This window comes from Nyctereutes procyonoides, unplaced genomic scaffold (assembly GCF_905146905.1).
Source record: "Nyctereutes procyonoides isolate TBG_1078 unplaced genomic scaffold, NYPRO_anot_genome, whole genome shotgun sequence".
NCBI classification, from domain to species: Eukaryota; Metazoa; Chordata; class Mammalia; order Carnivora; family Canidae; genus Nyctereutes; species Nyctereutes procyonoides.
The window spans coordinates 17,432,187-17,453,518 of NW_026575125.1; the positions used below are offsets into that span (position 1 = coordinate 17,432,187).

Genomic DNA, 21,332 nt, shown 5'->3' on the forward strand with positions numbered 1-21,332 from the left:
TCTCTTGATTCCTATCCCAATTGCTGCAGGGGTAAGGTACCAAGCATTCCATCCTAGTTGAAGCATAAGCATTCGAAGTGTGTCACTCCAGCTGACGTGTTGAGAATAAACTGAAGGGGCTGAAGTAAGTGTGAAAGCAAAGAGACAAGATAGGATCTGGTCGATTCCAGTGAGAGATGATAGTGGCTTAGTCCTGGACTCTAAAGTGGAAGTGGAGAAGAGGTTGGACTCTGGATATGTTTTGAAGGGAGAATGGACAGGATGTGCTGACAGATTACATGTGAGATGTCATAATGCATAGCCTCTGTGTCCTGCACACACAGGTGGTTTAGGAACTGTTTGATTCATGCTTTCAACAGATTATTATATATCAGGTCCTGTGCTAGGAGCTGAGTATAGCGTGGTGAACTAAAGCAGATGGCTTCTGCCTTTATAGAAATTAATGCAGTAGTTAGAAACCACATCTTGAGAAAGCGAACCAAGTAATTTTAAGGCATTGCATAATAATCAGCAGTGTATCAGGTGAAAAATTGCATAACACAATGAATCAGCTCCAGGAGATTTCTCCTGTGTAAAGAATTAGTGGAGAGGTAGGCTTGCCTTATTTGGATCACTGATTTCCTCATCAGTATTGACATAGGGTTTTTTAATTGCACTGAGTTCAATTAACACTATTAATAGGTTTGAATAAAATATGACTGCAGTCCCATCCTTGTCTAACTTGGCTGAGCCTTATTACCTTTCTGTACCTTAGTTTCTATTTCATTTGCAAAATTAAAATGTTAACATGAGAGCTCCTCTCATGAAGATATTATGATTAATGGTCACCCCCCCCCAAGAAAGAAGAAAAACCCTACAAATCTCTATTTTAATCCACAGAGCAATATAACTTGCTAATTAAAATAAAATTGACAAAAGCATGAAAATTAGAAATTGGTTAAATGTTTCCAGTTTGAATTATCTCCATTAATAATAAAACGTTACCCTTAGTATCTTTCTGTTTTATAGAATCCTTTCTTTCCACATAGCAATGTACTTTTATCACATGTCATGAGAGGTTTTCATAAGTGGAAATCTTCATGTCATAAGCCGTTTTTCTTTACTCTCACACTGTTACTATGACTACAGAGTACTTATTTGGGAGGCAGTATTGCACAGAGTGATTAGGAGAACAGGTTTTGGGATTGACAGACCTGGGATTGAATTTTAATTCTGCCACTATCTCTGTGGTCCTGAGCAAGCTATTTACACATCCTGTGTCTCAATTTTCTCTTCTTTAAAATGGTATTAATGATAACTACTTTCAAGGTTTATTGTCAGGTTTAAAGTCAATAACTGATATAAAGTCCCTAAGACAGTGTGGACACGGAAGCCCTCAGTAAATGATCATTATTGTGACCAAGAATGACAGTTCCTGTTTCCCAAGAATGGTGATTCTTTTTTTAAAAAGATTTTCTTTTATTTGAGAGAGAATGAGCAAGAGAGAACAGGTAGGGGGGAGGGGCAGAGAGAGAGGGAGAAGCAGACCCCCTGCTGAACAGGGAGCGCCATGTGGTGCAGAACTCTGAGATCATGACCTGAACCAAAGGCAGACACTTAACTGACTAAGCCACCCATCCAGATGCCCCCCAAGGGTGGTGATTCTTGTTACCCTTCTCAACTACTCACCACTAATCACTCTTCTTCCTACCTTACCACCCCATAGGAAAAGAGGTATCACCTAATGGGATCCTGAATAGGATTCAATCATTTTCTTCCTTCAGAATCTGATACATGTGATATTCTTTTGATGAAATGTTGATTCTGCCCAACCTAATGAGTTTGACCTCTAAATTCCACCCCCTAATTACTGCCTTTTTATTCTTTGGCTGCTAATTTATTAGCATGCTTATTATTTTGAAAAGCACGCTTATTTTTGAGTGCCTGCAGAAACATTTTCTGTCAATATAAAGTCAGGTTAACCTTATTGACAGAATCCAGAGCAACCTCACCCCACTGTACCCAAAGACCTCGTGTGCGTCAAAAGTCTCCCCCGTCCCCCATTCAGTTTACAGTTGCTCTCCCATGCAGCAGAATGTGCAAGGCTACCACAAACAGCAAACTTGTTCAATTTATGCCCTTATTTCTTGTAAGTGGAAGATTTCTTGATTTAATATTTAGTCCCATTAGCATCTTACCCCACTTCTTCATATTTAGACTTTTTTTCTGCCAGCAGCAATAATGAGAAAGTAAGGCAAAATGCTTTTCTTTGTGAAATATTTAAATCTCAAAAGCATTTGTTTATTTATTTAAAAATTAAATATGTGAAAGTAGCTATCATTTATCCCGAGTGTTTGAAATTGCTAAGCACCTTCTTTTCTTATGTATAAGAAAATAAGCTATTGGTTTGACTAGTCAGTGCAGGAATGTTGGAACTTTGCAGAAAATTACAGTAAGAGGAAGTTGCTATATTGCAACAAGAGAGTATTTTGATTGCAAATTTTTCCATAAGTGTAGCAATTTGCAACTTGAGAAGAATTTAATAGTAGCTGAGCTTTCAAAATGTAACACAGAACCTGTCATTTTCTTCCACAATTAAAATAAGTGCTTCTGAAAGTTTCAGGATAAGAATGACCCAAATTACCCTCCCCCACACTTCCTCATCCAAAAGAGGGGGGAATGGAGTTTGAACAGAACATCTGTGGACAAAATGAAAGATAAATGGTCTTTTCAGGCAAACGTCTGAAAAAGGGATCTTTTATAGCCAAACAGAATACTATTGCATGCATCGCCATGGTTAAGTAGAGGATCAACAATACTTTCATAATGGCCTTTTATTTTAGCACATTCTATTTTTATGGGGAGAATTATGATTTCAACACATCCATTCATAATTCATCATATAATTATTTGCATATTTATCTTTTGACACAGATTTAATTTCCTTTTGCCAGCCATATCTTGAATTCAAATTTAAACCATTAAGTGCACTAAGACTGTCTCAATGCAAGTAATGCTAAAGGAGAGTGGACAAAAAGGAATATTTCTTATCTACCAAAAGAAACAGCCTACTAAAGCACAGACCTATACATGGATTATTGGAGAAAAGATACCTAGCTTATTTATTTCCCCTGTGGCAGGACTTCTTCAGGTTAAAACAATCACCTGATTAAGACCACATCCTATGCTCTTTGCTGATGGTTTGCTCAACGTCCATTCACTCAACCAGTATTTATTGAGTACTTCCTCTACTAGGCCCTGTTCTAGGCAGAAGATGAAACAGTGCATAAAATAGACAGAATTTCCCTTAATGCCATTTATATTTGGAGGGAAGGCTGAGCAATAAACAAGAAATATAAGTACTTTCAGTAATGCTGAGTGCTAAGGAGAGAAATAAAGCAGAGAAGGGAAACAGGAAGCATTGAGGGCAACGAGAGTAACAATTTTAGATAGGGAAGTCTGGGAAGAGTTTACTAAAAAGAAAGCATTTGAGTAACGATCTGAAGAAGATAAGGGAGTGAGCCCCAACAACATCTGGGCCAAGAACATCTCAGACAAAAGGAACAGCAAGAGTAAAGTCCCTAAGGTGTGACTCTACTTGGCCTGCTCTAGCTGCAGCATGTGTGACTGGAGCAAAGTTAGCAAAGGTAGAGGGGCCGGAGGCAGACGGGCCAGGCAATGCAGGTCCTTCGAGAACATTGCAAGTATTTTTGCATTGATTCAAAATAGAATAAGAAGCCAGTTGAAGTTTTGTGTAGAGGAATGACACGGTTCAAATCATATTTTAACAAGATCACTCTGGCTCTTGTGTTAAAAATAGAGAAGGTAAGAACAGAGGCAGGGAGGACAATGAGGAAATGGACTTGCTATTTACTAAGGTACAGAAGACCAGGAGAGGAGCAGATTGGCTGATAGGTGGTGGATATCATAAGCTCAGTTTTGTACACGTTAAATTGAGTTAGGAAACCTGCAACTCACACGAGAACTCCTAGCTAACCATATGAAGTGGTACATTACTAAAGATGAGAGTTTGTAGACATTCTTAGGGAGAAAATCCAAAGAACTTTCACCTAGATGCTTACTACAATAAACAGAAAGTATTAGTGAGGGCATTAAAAGTATTTTATTGAGTGGCACCTGGGTGGCTCAGTCAGTTAAATGTCTGACTCTTGGTTTCGACTCAGGTCATGATCTCAAGGTCCTAGGATGGAGCCCCACATCGGACTCCTCACTCAGCGGGGAGTCTGCTTAAGGATTTCTCTGCCTCTCCTTTGCCCCTTCCCCTGCTCTTGGGCACAGTCTCTCTCTCTCTCTCTCTCTCTCTCTCTCTCTCTCTCTCTGTCTCTCTCTCTCTCTCTCTCTCTCGATAAATAAAAAATATTTTAAAAAGAAAGATTTTATTGAAAGATAATTTAGGAAATAAGGTAAAAACATAATTTCAAGGCAGTTAATCTTCACAAATGCTTACAAAGGAAATGGGATGTCTGTGTGGCTCAGTGGTTGAGTATCTGCCTTCAGCTCAGGGCATAATACCAGGATCCAGGATCAAATCCCACATCAGGCTCCCTGTGAGGAGCCTGCTTCTCCTTCTGCCTATGTCTGCCTCTCTCTCTCTCTCTCTGTGTGTCTCTCATAAACAAATAAATAAAATCATTAAAAACAAAAACAAAACAAATGCTTAGAAAGAAAATCTATTTTTGTGGTCAGTAAGCATTATGAGCTTATGCTTTAAATACACACACACATATACACACACACACACTCACACACTCACCCTACTCCAAACACATAATAAGTTATAATCATGGTCAAAAGTAAGATCTAGTTTCCAAGGACCAGAAAAAAAGAACAAAATTGCTCAGTGATGAATGAGAACTAAAACCACATACCTGGTAGACTCTGAGTCCAGAAAGACTTAAAAATGGCTGAGAGTCCACTGTAATGGGTATCAGGGAACAAATAGACTGCAGCCATGTCAGGAAACTGAGGACTGACTCATTGAGTGAAAAAAACTGAGAAAGCAAGCAGAGCTTCCTTACCCATGAGTGAGGAGATTAAATAAAAAAACAGCTACTGACCAGAGCTATGACTTGTACATAGGTGATTCTTTCCTTACTAAGTACAAACTATGGAAAATCCACAAAGCACTTAAAATAAATTTTGAAATAATAACAGAATGATTAAGAACAGTGGATATGCAAAAGAGCCAATACCCACTAGACATCCTGGATATGTAAAATATAGTCAGTGAAATAAATACTCTGTAAATAGGATAAACTTTAGACTGGATGCAATAAGAGAGAGAATTAAAAAATTAGAAGATATCAGAATGAATTTACCTAAAAAGCATTGCAAAAATATAAAAGATAAAAAATATGAAAGATACATTGATGATAAATTGGGAAGTGTCAACATATGTCTAGAGGGGAAAAAAGAGACTGGTTAAGAAGACCATTTGAAGACATAGTACCTGAATGTTCAAAATTAAAGAAATAATACCTTCAAGGACAACACAATGAATTTAAAGTAGGATTTTTAAAGATTTTATTTATTTATTCATGAGAGACAGAGAGGGAGGCAGAGACATAGGCAGAGGGAGAAGCAGGCTCCTCACAGGGAGCCCGATGTGGGACTCAATCCCAGAACCCCGACATCACGTCCTGAGCCAAAGACAGTTGCTCAACCACTGAGCCACCCAGGCATCCCAAAAATAGGATTATTTAAAAGAAATTACAACCTAAACACTTCATGGTACAATTGCAGACTATCAAGAATAAAGATATTTTAAAAGCTACCAAGAGACTAAACATAACTTGTGACAAATGACAGAGTAGCTACAGATGTCTTAAGAGTAGCAATAAATGCCAAAAGAAAATAAAGTAATATATTCAAACTGTTGAGGGAAAATTATTTTCAACTCAGTATTCTATGCCCAGCTAGGCTATTATTTGAGAGTAAAGGATTTTTATATTTTCAAACATAAAAACCTAGAAGAGTTTGCTACTCAATAGACTGTTATGAAAGAACTTCTAAAGAATATACTTGAGAATGAACCTGGAAGAAGGATGATCTGAAGCTAATAAGAGAAATAAAAAAATAAAATATATTGTAAATTCCACTATCATGAGAAAAGCATTCATTATCATGAAAACAAAGATTCCAGGCGTCTTTTTTTTCTTTTTCAGTCATTGCACCTTATATGATCTGCTGTGTTAGCCATTACAGTCATAGGTCTCTTCTTAATGTCTTGCTTACATTAAATTTCTCATGATATCATTAGGATCTGAAAAAAAAGTGATACCAATTAAATATTTGTCACTCAGAATGAATAATTCCATCAGTGCTACTAGAAAAGACTACACAGGATTATAAATTTGCACTTCAGGAGTAATCACCCCACCACTGATGACATGAGGAAACCTTCACTGTCAGTAGCTTATTTATGCATATGAACAATGAATAATTTTAATACAAGTTTGTAAGAACTCTTTTGAATAGGAGGCTTTTTCAGGGGTCCCCAAGATCACCCACATGTTCCGTGATTCACTGGAAGGTCTCACAAAACTCCACATGTAGTTCTACCCACAGCTAAGATTTACTGCAGTAACACAGCAAGGAGGTATAGTCAGAGCAGTAAGGAAAAAAGACACCTATGGGATCTGGAGAAATCTTTGTTCAGGCTTCCTCTGCTCTCTCTTTGTGACAGATCATGCAGAGTGCAATTTCACCCAAGCAGCAAAAATGCAGTCACGTGTATAGTGTCTCTGCCCAGGGAAGCCCATTAAAGACTCAGCACCGAAGGCTTTTATTGGATTGGTCATAGAGACATCCTCTGTCTAGCAACTACAAAAATTCTAGATTCCCCAAAGAAAAACAGGTGTTTAGTCCCTGGGTGGGCAAAACAGTCTTGTTGCTTAGTGAAGCTCTCATCAGTATAGGGAACTGCCAGCCGAGTTCCCAGATGGAAGCTGATGTCTAACCTTGCAAGCAGACCCTTCTGAGATTAGAGCCTGAAGCCTGCTGTACTAACTCTCTTCTCAAGAGACCTTTTTCCTTAATTGTAGTTTTCACTGCTTTTCCTATTACTTTCAAAAATACATATAATTGACCTTTGAACAACACAAGTTATTCATTTTTATGTGAATTCCATTGTGTCCACTTATATGTGGATTTTTTTCAATAAATATAATGGAAAAATTTTTAGAGATGGGTGACAATTGGAAAAAACTCAGACAAACCACATTGCATAGAAATACTGAAAAAAAAGAAAAAGTTGTAAGTATACAGTATATAATACATACAACATACAAAATATATGTTAATCAACTGTTCACATTATCAGTAAGCTTTCTGGTCAACAGTAGGCTATTAGTAAAGTTTTGGAGGAGTCAAAAGTTACAGGGTTGGTGCTCCTAACCCCCAGCATTGTAACATTGTTCAAGGCTCAACTGTAGTTCAATTCCTTTTTTTTATTTTAGAAAATGTCATGTCACTCAGAAAAATGAACTCTCTTTTAAGATAATTTAATTGTAATATTTACAAAAGACATCTATGGCTTTGCTTTTTTGAATGTTGGATAAATCTGTATTGTGTGCCTTGGAGTTCTTGGGTTTCAACAATAAGTACACTGATTATTATACTCTGCAATCACAGTCAGTATGAAAATATATCTATGCATATATCTTTTCTATGAAAAGATAATCTTATTAAAAGAAAGCCTGGAGAACATAAAATATTTTTGTGTAGATTTTAAAGTAGACCTCCAGGATCTCAGGAATAGCATACAAAAAGTATAGGAGGTACCTTATATAACTCAATTCTTTTGAGCTGTCTGTAATACGTGTAGTTCCCTAAAAACAAACCACACCCATCTTTGTCATTTTTAAGAATAATGAACTATAAGATTACAATGAGTACTTGAGGAAACACAAAAGGAAAAAAATCATTTTACAGACAAACACTTTAGGGAAAATAACTATATATAAATTACCTATACTTGAGCACAGCCTGAGTTACTATTTGAGCTCTTTTTTTTGAAACAAAGCGCACTCAAGACAATCAACACAGCATAACAGATTTTATCTTTTGTTTTCTCTCCAAAATTGATTATGGATTTCTGTAGCCATGTATCCTGCAAAATTTTGTAAACACACACACCTCATACAGACATGTTTCTATTGCTTTGAGGACAATTATTTCTTAGTTATACTGTATATGAGCAAATTATCAGATCCTTATCTTTAGGCCTAGTATCCATCCATAATACCATACTCATGAGAATTAAGTAAACCATACACAAAATAAGAAAATTGCTATATTAGTAGAATGTTATTTTATGAACAAAGATACCAAATAAGAAAGTATGTCACAGAATACAAATGTATTTATTGTATGAAACCAAGACCAGCGAATTTTACGTAAACAAAATCCAATTACTCCTTACAGGCATACCTTTGTAAAGAAAAAGAAGATCCTGATACCTAAAATTCATTTTGAAGGAGTATATATGAATGAAATTGCACATGCTATCTCTGTACCCCATTAGCTAGCTAATCATGTGAACATAATTAACCTCATTATACCACTGAACGACAAGGTAGCTTAGTAGACTGACTGACTGGAACCAGTGATTTGTAGTCATTGAAAGCTAGATCAGTTGTGGATTTTTTCCCTTAAGAAAAAAAGCTAGACCAGTTGTGGATTTTTCCCTTAAGACATTTAAGCCTTTCTGATACTTAGTATAGAGCAGACAGATAGACAGGTTTAGCTAGACCAGTATGATAGAGAGAGCATGGCTCAGTGTAGTGATTATAATGAAGTCTCCTGAAAACTGAGTGAGAAAGAAAAAGGCACAAAAGGGTGGTAAGGTCGACAAATTGGATGCTTCCTTAGAGATTTTCTAAAAATGACTAGGTTGAAGCTATTGGGCTACATAAAATGTCAGTAATAGAGGCAGTGGTTGAAGTGTACTTAAGATAACAAACCTGGTCATGGGAATAGGGAGCTGAGGAGAAGAGAAGTAAAGATCTTTGGAGATGATTAACTGAAGAGCCAAGGTACTGACATCACTTATATGAAGATAACTTCCCAGTACTAGTGACAGAAATAGGCATGACAAGAAAATATTCATCCAAGTGCTGTTGGCTTATGGAAAGGGAATGAACTTCAAAGTAACAAGTGAGAGTCCTATTTGACTTTGTGAGAATCAAATGACCTATTGCCTGGGAAAGCAATATATATGAGCAATATATATATGTAAAAGCCCTGAGTTTCACCACTGCCCTGATTTCTCTGACTACAAAAGAAAGACAATGATAATATCCTCTCCTGCTTTGTGGGAGATTAGAAAGTTAAGTGACATGATATAGATGAATTTGTTTTGAGTCTTTGGAAAAAGAAGATGCTTTCTCTGACCTGGGTTCCGAGTCATTGTTCAGTTCTTGAGAGTTCTGTGCAGCATGCTGGCACTGTGGATGGCACCCTGAGTATCAAATAATAACCTTCCCTTTCTTTGATTTCAGACATTTCAGCAGTCCTCACTGCAACATAAATCAAAGAAGAAAAACAAAGGTGAGAAGGAAAGGAAACGAAATATATAGCTGCTTAGTTTGCACTGTGATAATCATCAGCATCTTTCACCCATCCTCTCTTGCCTGAACCCACTGTGGTTTGGAAGAACACAGTCCCCTAGCAAGAGCTACCAAGACCAGCTTCTCTTTCAGGTCAATTGTGATGAAGGGGTTCCTTTTACAATAAATAGTCTCAACTGGTTTTGAGACTGGGATTACACATTTCTGATTACATTACATGTCACTTAGATGGGAGGAAAGATATCAAAGATTTCCATAGTTTTCTATTCTGAGATGATATAAAAATAAGAATTTTTAAGGTTGTTATCTTTATGAGCTATAGATTAATCTTCTACCTTCACACTTGTATAAAATTTAAAGAGCATTTTTACCTACTATGATCTTTAGGTCCTATAGCTGGCAAGAGCAAAAGACGGATTTCTTGCAAAGATCTTGGCCGGGGTGACTGTGAAGGTTGGCTTTGGAAAAAGAAAGATGCGAAGAGTTATTTTTCACAGAAATGGAAGAAATATTGGTTTGTCCTAAAGGATGCATCCCTGTATTGGTATATTAATGAGGAGGTAAGACAAAGCAGGTTTTATTTTCTCATTCATTTTCTGTCTTTAACCCAAAGAATCACCATTTGGGGACTTCTATTTTAAAACTATATAACCACCTTAATGTTAATTCAAGAGAGTTCCGCTAGTTATTTTTCAATCTGCCTTTATTAAAATGACTGCATTTGGGGGGTTTGGGAAGATAGTTGTCTAAATTATTTGAATGTGGCAACATATCTGAAACACAGATAAAATTTTGTGTATCTAATTCAAAATGTCAAACTAATTCCGGCAATAGCTTAACTAGAAGGATTATATATGGAATTTGAAGTAGACTTTCAAATGTCTCACTTTTGCGTAAAGTTTAAATTTTTTCTGTTTGTTTTTTTTTTGAGGGGGGAACTTCTTTAATAATTTAAGTAAATTAAGAGCACATGAATTTATTTGTTTTTCCTAAAGAATACATGAACTAGAAGACTAGTTTTAAAAATCTGCAAATATCCATTTCATTTGGACCATTTGAGGGATGGGGAGAGGGAAGTGTATATAATATATTTAAGTTGTTCTTAGGATTTCCTGTTTCATTTGCAGTAAACACATCTTTATCCAGAGTAGTTATATCATGACCTACTACCTATCACAACAGATACACAAGAGTATACCTTACTCGTTGTTTGACTCTGCATTTATTTTTATTCTTTTGCCATAGACATCTTTCAGTTCACCTTATTAAGAGTTTTTTAACAATAATATCTATTGTTCATTTGTTTTCTCAAAAAATGTACATGGTTTAATATGGTGTGCTGGCCACATAGTCTTATAGGAATACTATTATGTTAAGACATGCATCAATTTGCATTTGAAGATTAATTTTTGAAGTATAATTTAACATAATTATACTTATGATTATAACATAAAATGTCTAGAGGAGTTATGTTTGTCATGTTTAAGAGAATAGACTTAACCCACCTGGGTTACTACGCATCACTTTCCTCCTCTGCAAAAAGGGGAAGTAATAATAGTGCCTAGCTCACTGAGTTATCATATGGATGAAATCAATCGGTTCATGTAAAGCCCACTTAGAATAATGCCTAGCATTCACTCAGTACTCAATACACATACGCTGTTAGTAATATTTTTCAAATTGATTTATTCATTTGTAAAATCTTAAAGTAAGGTTTTGCTATTTAAAATAAATGCCTACATTATATAGAAGGATTTAGTTATTTTCTGCACTTTTGATATTATTTGTTCCAATTACACAATTACCTAAAAAGTCTTCTATTTCACTAAGTGTATCTTATTTTAGATATAAAAAAACAATTTTACTAATATTTTCATTTAACATCAAATACTTTTTATATGCCAATCAAACAGTATCAAAATATAGTCTTTGCTTCTCTTTAAGTTCACTTGTAGATTTGTCTGCTGTATGCTATATTATATTCTTTCAAAGTGTAAGTGATAAAAAACTGAGGCCCTTTTTTATTGAACAGTAGCTATGTTTCAGAGTTGTTACCATGTTAGCCTTCTGAGAAGTGAATGAATAATTCCATAGTATACATCTAAGAAGAAGAAGTGTGATTTTTTTAGGAGAAATGTAAAAATCCCTCATCACATTACAGGAAGATTATATCTACTCCAAAAATATTTTAAATTGTTCAAAATTTAGAATTTTTAAATTAAAGATATCCAGGTTGATATGACAGACATTGAAGTTGAAAAAGAGATTTGAAACTATTGTGTTTACCCCAAGATTGGAAGAAAAAAATACTCAAATACTGGAAAATATTTAAAAAGTTATAATACTCTCTTTTTTTGTAACACACATTTCAGTCACTATCCATAATACCATATTTTTATTAAGTTTTACATTTTACATACACAATGAAAGAATTGAGAATCTGTATTTTTTTCTTTAAGATAGCAGATGGGGGTGTAATCTCACTTGAACTTGATATATAAGGAGGCATGAACTGATATAGCACAGATCAAAGTTTGGGGGAGTAAAAGTCTGGGAGCTTGGATGAAAGGGTCAACAACGACTTAGCCAAAGGTAGTCTTAGCCTAGTTGAAATAAGTTGTACCTAACATAAGATTTTGGATAATTCTCCTATCTTGTTTTTCCATGCCACATTAGAGTAGGAGGATTTTATGGATTTCATTGAATTGTCCAAGTAGAAGATGACCATGTATATAAATAGTATGCATACCAAGTTAGATGTTTGAAGATCAGATTAACTTATTTCATTTATAAAATCTTGAATACACAGCATATTTAATTCAGGTTTGATTAAAAAAACTTTCTGGAGGTGGAAAAGGAATTGAATTAGTAAACTTCAATATATGTCACATCTGAACATTAAAAATTACAGAAAATTATGAATGGTGAACATGGACTGAAGTTATTTTATATGTTATAAAAGTATATATACATTCTGGTGAGAAAACTACTTATGAAACGTTTCACTTTGACAATTTAAAGAATTTTCTATCTACATTCTAATATAAGAAAGACTTCTCAAAATATCTGTGTCTATCTTAATTTGTAGTATTTCAAATGTTCAAAATATATCTTCAGTTTAATGGAATATAACAAGTTAGAGTTAAACTCTAATCTCTAAAATGTCAAATTTAAGAAAATTTTTGTATGTTTTTTTTATTGGAGTTCGATTTGCCAACATATAGTATAACACCCAATGCTAAATTTAAGAAATTAAATGAACAAACTTATTAGTATAGATTTTTAAAGACATGATTATATTATATTATCTGCTTCAACCCTTTGTATATAATACTCTAAATAAAAGTGTTGCTTCTTTAGGATGAAAAAGCAGAAGGATTCATCAGTCTGCCTGAATTTAAAATTGATAGAGCCAGTGAATGCCGCAAGAAATAGTAAGTTGGTTTTATTTGGGGAGAGGGAGAGAAAGGAAGGGTTTTTTTTTTAATTTCTAGCTTTTAAATTAGAGGTTTCTTGTCTAATGCTTTCAAATTGAGGTAATAAGAAAGCAGTTTTGTGGGCAGAAAATTGAATTTTTTACTGATTTCTGTCATCATGGCAGAAGCATTATATATGTGAACTCAGGTTAGATGCTGAGGTAATTTTACCCATAAAAATTATTTGGTTCTAACTTATTTCCCAATTTGAAATAAAGTAAGTGTACTTTGTTTCCTTTTGCAGTGCATTCAAAGCCTGTCATCCTAAAATCAAAAGCTTTTATTTTGCTGCTGAGCATCTTGATGATATGAACAGGTAAAGTGTTACTTAAATTGCAAAGCACTTAGAAAGTCAGTTAGGCTTAGAATTCTAAGTTTTCCACATTAATGTTAGAGAATAATGTCACTGTGATTGATCACTTTAAAATAAAATGGACTCAGGCATAGCTGCATCTAGCCATACCTAATTTCAGAGAACATCATTTTAAAAGTCAGAATAAACTTGTTGACTGTTTATCAGGTTTACAAAAAAATGTGACTGAATCCCTATATAGACCTAAAAAATTCACTGTAAAAAAAATTTTAAAGACCATTTGAAGATTCTGTCTTCAAATTTATTCCCAGGTGGGGACAGGGAGATAATCACCCAAAAAGCTGACTTTTCCAAGTGCTAAGTATTTATGACACAACATCCATCTCAAAATTCAGTCCTAAGCAAAGTTAATATTTCTATCACCTTTCTTCTATCACTGGACAAGGCTATTCAGCCAAATGCTTTAATGGCTACATGATTATTTGGGGCTTTGAGGGTGGAACTATACATATATTATATATATGTATATATATATAATATGTATTTCTCTATTTACAACATTCTGCTCCAGGTTTCCACTTTAGCTTTTCCTTTTCCTTTTCCTCCTTCTCTCATATCTAGATCTATAGAAATTGGATTTGAGATTCAGATTTTTCCTTCTTACAAGTCTTCAGCAGGCAGTGCATATGACATATATAAGTTGCCAACAGTTAGGGAGAGGCAGCATAGCACAGTGATTAAAAGCATAGACTTTGGAACCAGACTGTCCAAATGCCAGCTCTCGCACTTACTAGCTGTGTGACCTTGGCTATAGAACTGGACCTCTTGGGCAGCCCGGGTGGCTCAGCACTTTAGCACTGCCTTTAGCCCAGGGCATGATCCTGGAGACCAGGGATCGAGTCCCACATCAGGCTACCTGCATGGAGCCTGCTTCTCCCTCTGCCTGTGTCTCTGCCTCTGTGTGTGTGTGTGTCTCTCATGAATAAATAAATAAAATCTTTTAAAAAATAAAAAAAGAACTGGACCTCTTTATGCCAGGTATTGACCCCTTTAAAAAATGGACATAATAACCATCTCCACCCAAAGGACTTTTGTGAGGAGCAAATGAGCACACATAAAGGACTTAGAACAGTCTGTGCTCAATTGTAAGTGCTATTTAAGTGTTTGCTGGTAATATATATTCCTTTTATATACTTTGGACTCTTATTCCATTTACCTTTCTTTGTGTGTTTCCAAAAAATTAGCATCCAGGTATTTTTTCAAAAATGTATTTATTTGAAAGAAAGAGAGTGAAGGGGGGTAGGGGACAGAAGGAGAGAGAAAAAAAAATCTTAGATAGATTCCACACTGAGTGCGTCACAGAGCCTGATGCAGAGGCTCAATCTCACAAGCCTGAGATCATGACCTGAACTGAAAGCAAAAGTCAGACACTTAACTGACTGTACCATACCACCCAGGTGCCTCAGTATCCAGATATTTTCAAGTACAAGATTGTGCAACTTTACAAATGTGCTTGAGCATACTAAATGAACATTTGATGTGCTTTTATAAACGATCTTGGGTTTTTTTGACACTTGGGAGTAAAAGCATGGTTTGTCCAAAGCAAGGATATGAATACACAGAAATGGCAAACAGATGTAGAGAACACTTGATAAACTATTTTATTATTAATAAGGGGACTGAGTCTTTCTTGTACTTCCCATAATCTTCTTTTGATTTATGTTCCCATTCTTGAAATTTCACACTAGGCAATTAGAATTTGGAGATCCTTTTCTCCTTAATGTGTTTTCAAAATGAAAATGTTTATTCACATGCTTATGAGGTGAGAGAGAGGTTGTGATGCTCTATTTTGTGTTTTAATAATTTTATAATTCTGCTGTTCTAGTTACTCACTATTTTATCACATGTTGAGCTCAGTGCCCTTGGGATGAATATGAAGGGTTTACATCATGACCAAACTGAATAAGTGGTTAAAATGAGTATTATTCTGTCTTACAAGATGGATAAAATCACCTCTAAGAATTAGCATAACTTAATTATTCATGAAACATGCTAATCAGGGTCTCTTTAAGGCATAGAAAATGCCTTTTCATGAGCTATAAAACCATTCCTTGTCTCCACTCCCTGCCCTGTGTTAGCAATAACTTCAAAAGTGTGTCATGATACTCTTCTTCCCTAATACTCCTATAGATGTATCCAGTTCAGGATATCATGGAAGAAACTAAGCCAAACCCATGTGTTTCATTTTGTTGTTTTTTCTAAGCAGCAAGTCAAAGGGGAAAAAATGGATCTGATCAAATATGTCATCTCTACATGATACATTTAAGAGTGCTGTTTTATGTGAGCCTTGCTAGGTACACTATAACCTTCAAAATTACATTGTCTTGAAATAGTAAATCTTTTTGAAAATTTAAGTATAATGAACTTTTGTTTTAATTTTTCTTTTTTTATAATCATATTCCCAATGTCTACTTTCAATAGGCAAATTATTTGTTAATAGAAAGGAGGAATGTCATTGCTAGAAATAAACAGAGGATTACTGGTGGGAGAGATGCCCTCCAACAATTTTGTTCATTAGCCTGATTGTTACATAATCTGGGCATTGGTTCATTCTATAGATAATCCTTTAAAGAAATGTACCTAAGTCTTCAAGAGATTTTATAATACTATAATTATGCTAATTATTATATAAATATAAGCTTTATCTGGTTATTTCTTCATCTCTAAAGCACTATCATATGTATATTTAAAATATAGTTTGAGTTTTGACAGAACTTAGTAATTGGAATGAAAAAAAGTACTCCTTAAATTTAATTTTTTAAGATTTTATTTATTTACTTGAAAGAGAGAGAGCACAAGCAAGGGAAAGGGCAGATGGAGAAGGAGAAGCAGACTCCCTGCTTAGCAGGGACTCCCTGCTAAGCAGGGAGCCTGACATGGGGCTCTATCTCAGGACCCTAGGATCACAACTTTAGCCAAAGGCAGATAGATTCTTAACCAACTGAGGCACCCAGGTGTCCCTTAAATTTAATTTTTATGTAAAAAATCTGTGTGTGTATACATACATTACCCAAATTTATTTATTTATATATATATACCCAAATTTATTTATATATATACCCAAAGATATATAAATATATATATATATAATACACGCACACACTTGGAATATTAAGATCTCACCTTCTATTTTTTGAACAGCTATAAGTTTGTGAGGTAATTTGCAAAAACACTTTTGAGGCCCCCACCACCATCCGTTTCCTCCTCAGAAATGAGCACTGAAACATGAAAAAAAATTTGCCAGTCTTTGTGAAATCTGTGGGAAGAAAATAAAATATCATGTTTCTCAAGTATTCTGAGACTTATTTACTGAATTCATTTGGCCTATATATTCCTTATCATGTCAGTATGCATGTCCTTATAATTGTGAGGATTCACCCATTTCTATTTGGCAATTACTTTTTGTACATTTCTCCCGCAGTTCTTACTCATTTTTTCCTCTCCTTACTTTATTCTCTGTTAATTGTTGACAAGTTCATGGGAAAGTTCACTTTAGGCTCAATTTCCCCATACCTATATTGTCTTGTTTTATAACATTAGTCATATAGTAAGGTGCTGGATGTAGATCTAATATTAAAGCATTTCCTCATCATTAAATTCAATGCTTGTATCCCTAACCAGCTTTTCTTAAAATAGCCTCCCCCATCCCTAGCCCCTTTGACTTTCTAATTTTTTACCTAGCTGTTTTTGTAAATGGCACTTGATACTAACTTTACATTTGTTTATTTGTATCTCTTTTAATTGTCTATTGCCTTCTCTAAGATGTAGCTCTGTGGAGGCAGGTACTTTGTTTCTCTGAATTCTTGGTGCTTGGAACAAGACCTAACAGACATGGTTCTCATTAAATATTTCTTGACTCAGTTAATGCATATATATAGGTAAGCCCCTTTTAGTTGAGGCCATAAGGACAAGTTTATCCAAGACAGCACAAACAGTTGTATGGTGTTCAGCCTTTTGTGCCTATACACACTGGCCTGAGTTTAGCCACACGCTTTCTGAAGAGTTTTTATCATGAACAGAATTTTTCTTCCTAAAAGTAGTTGAATTTTTCAATTGTCTTATGACATTTAGCAATTCTGGAACTCACTAAAGGCAGAAATTATGTCTTATTCATTTTTGTGCCCCCAAAACATAGCTCATTGTTCAGCATGTAGCAGGCACTTAGTAAATTTGTTGAACTGAAAAATCAAGGAAGCCTCTTTTTAGTTTCTTGATTCATCTCATAAAGACCTCATTGTTCTTTAAACTTCTGACAAAATGAAATTTCAGTGGTGGTTTTTAAAATAGTCAGTAGGAGGTACTGGATTAAAATCCAGTAATATATGTTCCTCTAATGCTCTTATCATCATTTTCACCCAAAAAGCACCAGACAAATCTTTCTCAAAAGTGCTAAGAGTTATCTTGTAGTGCAAATTCAACCTCTTTCTCACCACGAATGAACTATAGGCTAAATTTCAATTTTGACCTTTTACTAGTGATCAGAGTCATTTTTTAAAGATTATTCATCACGAAGTTGACTTCTTAACTTATCATTTGTGATTTTCTGGAGTATATGAGTGTACTCTATGCTACTGAATTTATTTGATCAATCTTCATTTTATTCCCTTTCTATTCCAGTCCTTTCTTCATTTCCCAAAAATACTTGAGGTGATAATTACATTGTAGGTTTTATCAAAATAAAGTTGAGCTTTAGGTGACTTATTCTTAAAATTAAAGTTTAAATTTCCATGGATGTGATTTTGTTAAAGAGAGACACAACTTTCCTCCCCTTTCAAGATATTCTGTCTGCTGCACAGTGAATACCACTGGGCATAAATGCTGAAATATACGACTCACTTCAAAGGACATCATCTTCCATTTGGCACAGGAGATCAACTCTTGGGAGAAAAAGTTCTCAAACACAATTTTTTCTTAAAAATACATCTTTTTAAAGATTTTATTTATTTGAGAGAGAGAGAGAGAGAGAGAGAACGAGCATTGGGGAGGGGAAGAGGAGGAGCAGACTCACCACTGAGCAGAGACCCCAATGTGGGGCTCAATCCCAGAACCTTGAGGTCATGACCTGAGCCGAAGGCATACGGTTAATCAACTGAGCTACCCAGGCACCCCTTAAAATGTATCTTAATCAGATTATTCCATAGTTTAATGATGTTAACTATACTATTCATTCCAAAGTTAAGGTAGTTTGGAAGAGGGGTTCTTCCTTAATTTCTGATTTGGGAAAATATATGGATCATAGCTCAGAATGGACCAATGGAAATTTGTCAGGTTAATTTAAAGATTTTATGATTTAATAATCAGATGCAGTGTGAACAGCTGGAATAATGAACACAGGGAGAGACCTGGTGGGACAAAAGAAAAAAGATGGAGATTGAAACAATGCAGGCCCCTCCACTGGCAATAGTAGTGCTACTGAGAGAGGAAAGAACTAAGATTTATTTTTAAGTTACTATTGTTTGTGGAAATAGATTTTCAGGATGTATACAGAGGTTAAAATTATGTTTGTTCATTTTGTCTTTAGAAAACCTAATTCCTTCGTATTTAGAGACGAATTTCCAAAGTACTTCTAAGATATGTTTCCCCCCAGATCATTAAACTTAAGTGACCTTCATCACAACTAATATTTAATAGCAAAATTTATTTTGACAGGCAAGGTCCATAACTTTTTCCCTCATCAGTACATATTGTATGATATTAAATACCTATAAAAGAGCATTTGTTCTGAAGACACAGTCAGCAGCAATATTTGGAGTGCTTCTAAATTTGGAGCAACAGAATTAATAGGGCTCTGATCATCTTAAAACCCTCTATATTACAGATATTAACAGGTTTGCCTAAGACTTTTCTATCGAAATAGCATCTTTAATGTGGGAGCAATTTATACTACAGCAAATTATAGCTCTTTGAAGACTCGATGTGTCAAGAGAAACAAAGACATCTTTTATGTAAAATTATCTCATCTATTCTTAAATATCTTAAAATAAATATTTTTATTTTATTAATATTTTATTAAATTTTGTACTTTAGGGGTGCCTGGGTGGCTCAATCAGTTAAGCATCTGACTCTTGATTTCAGCTCAGGTCACAATCTCAGGGTGAGATTGAGCTCTGCCTCAGGCTCCATTCTGGACGTGGCTTCTAGCTTCTGCTTAAGATTCTCTTTCCCTCCACCGCTCCCCGCTCCCTCTCTAAAAAAATAATAATGTTTTTTTATTTTAATTCCTGTATAGTTAACATACTGTGTTACTAGTTTCAGGTGTACAATATAGTGATTCAGCAATTCTGTACATTCCTCAGTGCTCATCAGGACAAGAGCCCTCCTTAATCCCCATCACCTATTTCCCCCATCCCCTGAACTCCTCCCCACTGGTAGCCAACAGTGTGTTCTCTAGAGTTAAGAGTCTGTTCCCTGGTTTGTCTCTGTCTTTCTTGCCTGCCCTTCACTAATTTATTTTGTTTCTTAAATTCCACATATGAGTGAAAAGATACAGTATCTGTCTTTCTCTGACTGATTTATTTCATCCATTTAACAAAATACACTCTAGCTCCATCCATGTAATTGCAAATGGCAAGGTTTTTTTTTCTTTTTTCTTTTTCTTTTTCTTTTTTTGCAAATGGCAAGATTTCTTTCTTTCCTTATGCTAAATAAGATTCCATTGTATATATACTACATCTTCTTTATTCTTAAAATAAATATTTTTAAGAAGTAAAATATAAGAAATTAAGTTGTGATGTTACTGATTTTAATATTTGTTTTTTCAGATGGCTTAACAGAATCAATATGCTGACTGCAGGATATGCAGAAAGAGAGAGGATTAAGCAAGAACAAGGTAAAGGAATTTTTTTTTACAGTCTGTGGGGTTTTTGTTTTGTTTTCTTTTGCTGTTATCCTAAACAGTGATTCACTACTATCATTTGAATGAAAATGCATACCTCAGGCTGTGGTTATTTCTCTTCTGGGCACTTTGAATCCAAACCATAGCATCTTATAAGTAAAATTTAGTAAACTCAACAGATGGGGAATAAACTCAGAAAGTTTTAGAGTACCTAATGTGGAGTTTGTTGCTGTTTCTCTCAATGTATTTCCCATGGAGGAAAAAAATCTTAAAAAGTCTATAATTGGTCGTAAATACTGACCAAAGTTCAAGTCCTTATTGGTGAATTGTTTTCTTTTTCTGTTTAGCAGTTTCATAGACATTTAAGTGGACTTTTATGCAAAGAGCTCAGATGGATGACCCCTTCTTCCATAAATTATCTCAATTGATTATGTTCTTCAGTTCTGTTAATCTGTAACTCTCTGATCTTATGGAATTTTTTTAAGATTTTATTTATTTATTCATGAGAGACAGAGAGAGAGAGAGAGAGAGAGAGAGAGAGGCAGAGACACAGGCAGAGGGAGAAGCAGACTCCATGCAGGGAGCCTGACGTGGGACTTGATCCTGGGACCCCGATCATGCCCTGGGTCGAAGCGGGTGCTAAACCACTAAGCCACCTGGGCTGCCCTGATCTTATGGACCTTGCCTCTAAAGTCATTCAGATTTACAAAACACAATGTCATTATGCAGAATTAAAATTCTAATGAAAGCTGTAGTCACCATTCCAAAGTTGCTTTACATTTACTTTTTTTGTTTTGTTTTTTTATTTTTGTTTTTATTTATTTTTTATTTTTTTCTTAAGTACTATGTGCCTTTTATTTTTTTTGTTTATTTTTTATTGGAGTTAAATTTGCCAACCTATAGTATAACACCCAGTGCTCATCCCATAAAGTGCCCCCCTCAGTGCCCGTCACCCAGTCACCCCATCCCCCTGCCCACCTCCCCTTCCACTACCCCTTGTTCATTTCCCAGAGTTAGGAGTCTCTCATGTTCTGTCACCCTCTCTGATATTTCCCACTCATTTTCTCTCCTTTCACCTT

At 35.1% G+C, this 21,332-nt stretch overlaps 1 protein-coding gene across 1 annotated transcript in view; it reads left to right on the top strand.

The window, feature by feature from the left end:
* CNKSR2 (connector enhancer of kinase suppressor of Ras 2) overlaps nt 1-21,332 on the top strand; it is a 274,536-nt gene that overhangs the window by 201,944 nt on the left and 51,260 nt on the right. Inside the window, exons 14-18 of the mRNA XM_055339141.1 lie at nt 9,501-9,549; nt 9,957-10,129; nt 12,930-13,003; nt 13,290-13,361; nt 20,180-20,247. Of these exons, the coding sequence (XP_055195116.1) occupies nt 9,501-9,549; nt 9,957-10,129; nt 12,930-13,003; nt 13,290-13,361; nt 20,180-20,247 (436 nt within the window). The remainder of the gene's footprint in view (nt 1-9,500; nt 9,550-9,956; nt 10,130-12,929; nt 13,004-13,289; nt 13,362-20,179; nt 20,248-21,332) is intronic.